Here is a 4,247-nt window from a genome sequence, read left to right as displayed (position 1 = left end):
AGGTAAAAACTTTGAAAATGTAATTTTATTAGCAAATAAAGTCTTACTGCACCATGTATATGTGATTACATGATGCAAATAATGATTATCAAATACATGTACTTAACTATAAGTTCAACCGGGTGGGGAGGGGGGCAAATGCCCCTTATCCACCCCGTAATAGTTTTGAATATATCTTCTGCAAATCACATCTTTTTATAATTTATTTAGATAAAAATGTGAGTTTCAAGAAGAAGAAGAACATTGTTTTATCTGAAGTGTTATGGATTTAGGAACAAGTTGGGAGAATACGGTAGATGCGTAGTTGCGCCTGTGACCCTGCTGTGACAGCGGAGACATAAGGTCGAACGAGAGGAGGAAAAAAATTGGTGAAACGGAGACATGAGGGCGGGGTGGAAGAAAAATATCTAGGAAAAGTTGTGATTATGATTCAATAATCAATAGTAGAGATGCGTGTAATTAGCGATTTGTTATTGAGAAACATCCAATATTTTGTTTTCGAAGTTTTGCGAGAAAAATCTTATGTCCGTCTTTTAGTAAGGTGATCTCACATATATGATGTGGTGTCTAAATTCTTAATTACCTAATATTTACGTGATTGAATTGAATCGGCATGTGCCAAAGCAAGCACGAAAGACAAAAGAAAGGTCGGGCGAATCAATCCATTTTTTTAGTGCGAGGGAGAAAAAACCAGCATGGAGGGGGTGGTGGGATGTGGAGGCGAAAATAAACCATAGAAGCAAAAATAAACCGTGCGTACGGGCCTACCAACTTCCCTTTTGGGAACAAAGATAACTTTATTACGAGCCCAGCACCGGTCATGAAGGCTTCGCCCTTCTCAAGTCAAGTGCAGAAGCGAAATCCGTTGAGCAAGAAGCCAGTGATCCCACAACATCAAAGTGATACATATGACATAGGTCGAATACAAAACACAAAGAAACAAGGGTACTTGTATGGCCGATTGAGAAATAAGCTTTTATTGGCCGGCTGAGAGGTAGATAGAAAGGCCCATATAGAGTCATAGACACTCAGTCCCTGGGGTGGACACGCTTCACCGTGACCTAAACAAACTTCCATAGTTACTTAACCAACCCTTCACAGTGACGACCGTCCAGACGCCGTATGCCGCCAGAAAAAACAGAACCAGTGAATCAACGAGTGGACTGCCTGAGACACCGGAGGCGAAGGTGCATGCCACAGTCATGGCGAGACCCACCACCATGAAAGTAACGAGATTCATGTCTCCTCTAGACGGGGTCTTTTTCATCAGCAGCAGCTTCACCAAGAGACCCAGCCCTATGGCAAGTGTAACCGTGTTCAAGAACATGAAAAGAGGTATAGTATGACCTGCATTCCTGAGGGCGAGCAGGGCATTGTGCTTGGTCTTGGAGTCTGGATAGGGAGTATGCGCGGCTACCCACAGCAGCAAATAGTCCTTGGGTATCCAGTTGGGCGGGTGCATCCCGGTCTGGAACGCGAAGCCGACGAAGAGCGTGGCCACCGTCATCAGCCACCCGCGCATCTTGTCCAGATACTCCGCGTCTTCTTTAGCTTGCTGAGACGCCGGAGTCTGGATAGGCTCGCCGTCTGCACGCAGCGCTTGCACATGCAGCAGCAGCTGCTCGAGGATCTGCTTGCGGATCTGGTCCTCATCACCGGCGCCGGCACCTGCAGCAGCAGCTGCTCGAGGATCTGCACGAACTTTGGGGTTGCCTCTTGTCTGAGACACGCCGGCGTCTGCCTCGGGCTCAGCCCCGGCCATTTCGGCGTGGCTATGCTCAGCATTAGACATCTTGATGTATGATCTATACGAAGATGTTGCATGCGCAGCTTCTCCTAACTCTAAAAGCTGCGTCTTGGCGAGATGTAAACAGAGCTGAGTTTCCTTTCCTTATGTATAGCACATGGAAATGCGGCATCTTCTACGGTTTTTCACTTAACAGTTGCATGTTCTTCACCTAACATTTGCATGTTCTTTGCCTAAACCGTTCAGACAAAAAATTGTCCAAGCCTGAAGGTTGCATGTTCTTCCAAATAACATATTGACCTTGACAGGTTGTACGCGTGCATGCATGTGTTGCATATCTTAATAATCACTGGTGAAGCAGTGATACACCTTATTTTGCATGGGTGTTTTTTAAATAACAGGCCGGCCTTACAATGAGGCCCGTGTTCATAACAAAGTGCAGAGTAGCACTCCCTCCTTAGAGAAATATAAGAGCATTTAAATCACTACTTTAGTGATCTAAATGCTCTTATATTTGTTTACGGAGGTTGTACGATACAATGTGAGAAGACCAGTGAGGATGTGGGGGCACATCACTCAACGGGATCATCAGTTGGATCATGAGTTTCGTCATTAAACCCATTAAGCTACGTGGGAAGGGCGACCAACCAGCTATGCCATGTGCCGCAAGCTGGTTGGCCGCAGTGAGAACTTTTTTGAAATTTTTTTAGATGAAGGTGGGAATTATTTTTATATGTATTTTTTTCCTTTTTAGATGGAGGTCAGAACTTCTGATATTTTTTAAACGGAGGGTTATGCAAAGTGGCACTCGCTGGTAGGCTGCGGTGGTAATTTTTATTTATTTATTACTTTTTCTTAGATGAAGGTGGAGATTTTTTTTCTGAGATGTTCTTTTAGACGGAGGCGAGGACTCTATGTAATCTTTTTAAAATAAAAACGTGCGCACAACTTTTTCTTAAGTTGTGCCACAGGGTGGCGCCCCAACCACTTGTCGCTATTACCCATGTACCATCATTTATCCTTGTAGCATGGAAGTGGACCATTCGGCTCATTGTCTTCGCCTCGATGGAACTGTTCAAGTAAACCTAACTCCCTCAGGTTATGAACCACCTCATCGTCGTCTTCTGCACTGTCTGCTTCTATGCCCTCATCTTCATGTTGCACACTGTCTACTTCCATGCAAGGGTTTTTCTCACGATTTTGATTTTTTCGGACGGAGCCTGAAATAACCGGTTTTCATAATATCTCAGAAATTATTTGCCCGAAACATTCAAGCAAATTTTGAATTCAAAAAAATGAGTGCCAAAAAATATTGTATTTAACCCATTACGTGCAACAAGTGTGTCTTGTTCTACTACACCACACCTCGCTTTCATCTCAAGGGCAAGGGTTCGAGGCTTTGCTTCTTGTTCTTGTTGTTGGTGTGTCAGCTGCCCTGCTGACAAATTGCAGTGATTGATGTTGCATTCTCAGAAATAGAGGCTGCTAATCTTGGATCAGACGACATGTTGGTATTAATAAGGCTTGGATTAACAAATTAGCACTGCTTGAGTACAGGTATTCGAAATAGTAATCCTAACCAGAGATAACCTGGCATGACGAAATTGGCATGGGTCCAAGACATGTGTCTTTTGCCAACATGACGAGACTATTAAACACTTATTTTTGAGTGTAACTTTGCTCGGACAGTTTGGGCCATGGTCCAAGTAGGTTCGAATTTATACCCACCACATAGTGCACGGAATATGTTCGGCAACTAGTTGCGGGGTATTGATAAACAATTTTCTGCACATATTCTTGTGGGAGCGGCGGCCTTATGCTGGGCAATGTGGCTCACCAGGAATGATGTGGTTTTTAACAATAAATGTGTCTCATCTCCTATGCAAGTTATCCATGTTTGTACATGATGGCTCCGTATGTGGTCTATCCTGCAGAAGCCGGAGGACAGGGTCCTTTTTATGATGGCGTCTATACGGCTGGAGCGTACGATCAGGGAGGTTTTCTACCCACATGTATGGCGGTGTGATTTACGGATAGGGTCTACCGCTTCTTAGGCTGGACACAATTTATTGCTTGCCTTTGTATCGAATTATTTTATTTTAGAGTGCTCCGGACTTTTTGGCTGTGTTCATCTAGCTATGCAGAGGCCGGACTTTCTTTCAATACGATTGTATCATCTCAATATATCTATTCAATGAAAAGTTCTTTATCGAAAAAGAAGTATTCGAAATAGTGAAATACATAAATTATCTATCTCAAGTATGTCATCAACTTATCTTGAGCCACCAGTCAGATTGAATGCGGCACCCTGCCAGCAGCTCCCGACCTTTAATTCCAATGGGGGAAAGAAGGTGTGGCTTTGGAACCCAAACTATAACACGACACCCTTCTTCTTATAGCATGGGTAAGTGATCAATAAAGACAAAAATAAAGTGCCAACCCTCTATGCTACTATGTGTGTTGGCATCTTCATGTATAAAGTGATTTCCTTGTGTTGTAT

General features: G+C 43.6%; 1 protein-coding gene across 1 annotated transcript; it reads right to left on the bottom strand.

The window, feature by feature from the left end:
* Positions 1-863: 863 nt before the first annotated feature.
* On the bottom strand, positions 864-1,762 carry LOC119315129. Its single transcript, XM_037589806.1, has one exon. It carries the CDS (start codon positions 1,760-1,762, stop codon positions 1,052-1,054), a length of 711 nt encoding a protein of 236 aa, XP_037445703.1. The 3' UTR covers positions 864-1,051.
* Between the last annotated feature and the right edge of the window lie 2,485 nt (positions 1,763-4,247).

Source organism: Triticum dicoccoides, chromosome 6A (genome assembly GCF_002162155.2).
Source record: "Triticum dicoccoides isolate Atlit2015 ecotype Zavitan chromosome 6A, WEW_v2.0, whole genome shotgun sequence".
Taxonomy (NCBI): Eukaryota; Viridiplantae; Streptophyta; class Magnoliopsida; order Poales; family Poaceae; genus Triticum; species Triticum dicoccoides.
The sequence above is the reverse complement of the archived record's forward strand: the minus strand, read 5'-3'. Positions and strand labels throughout refer to the sequence as shown.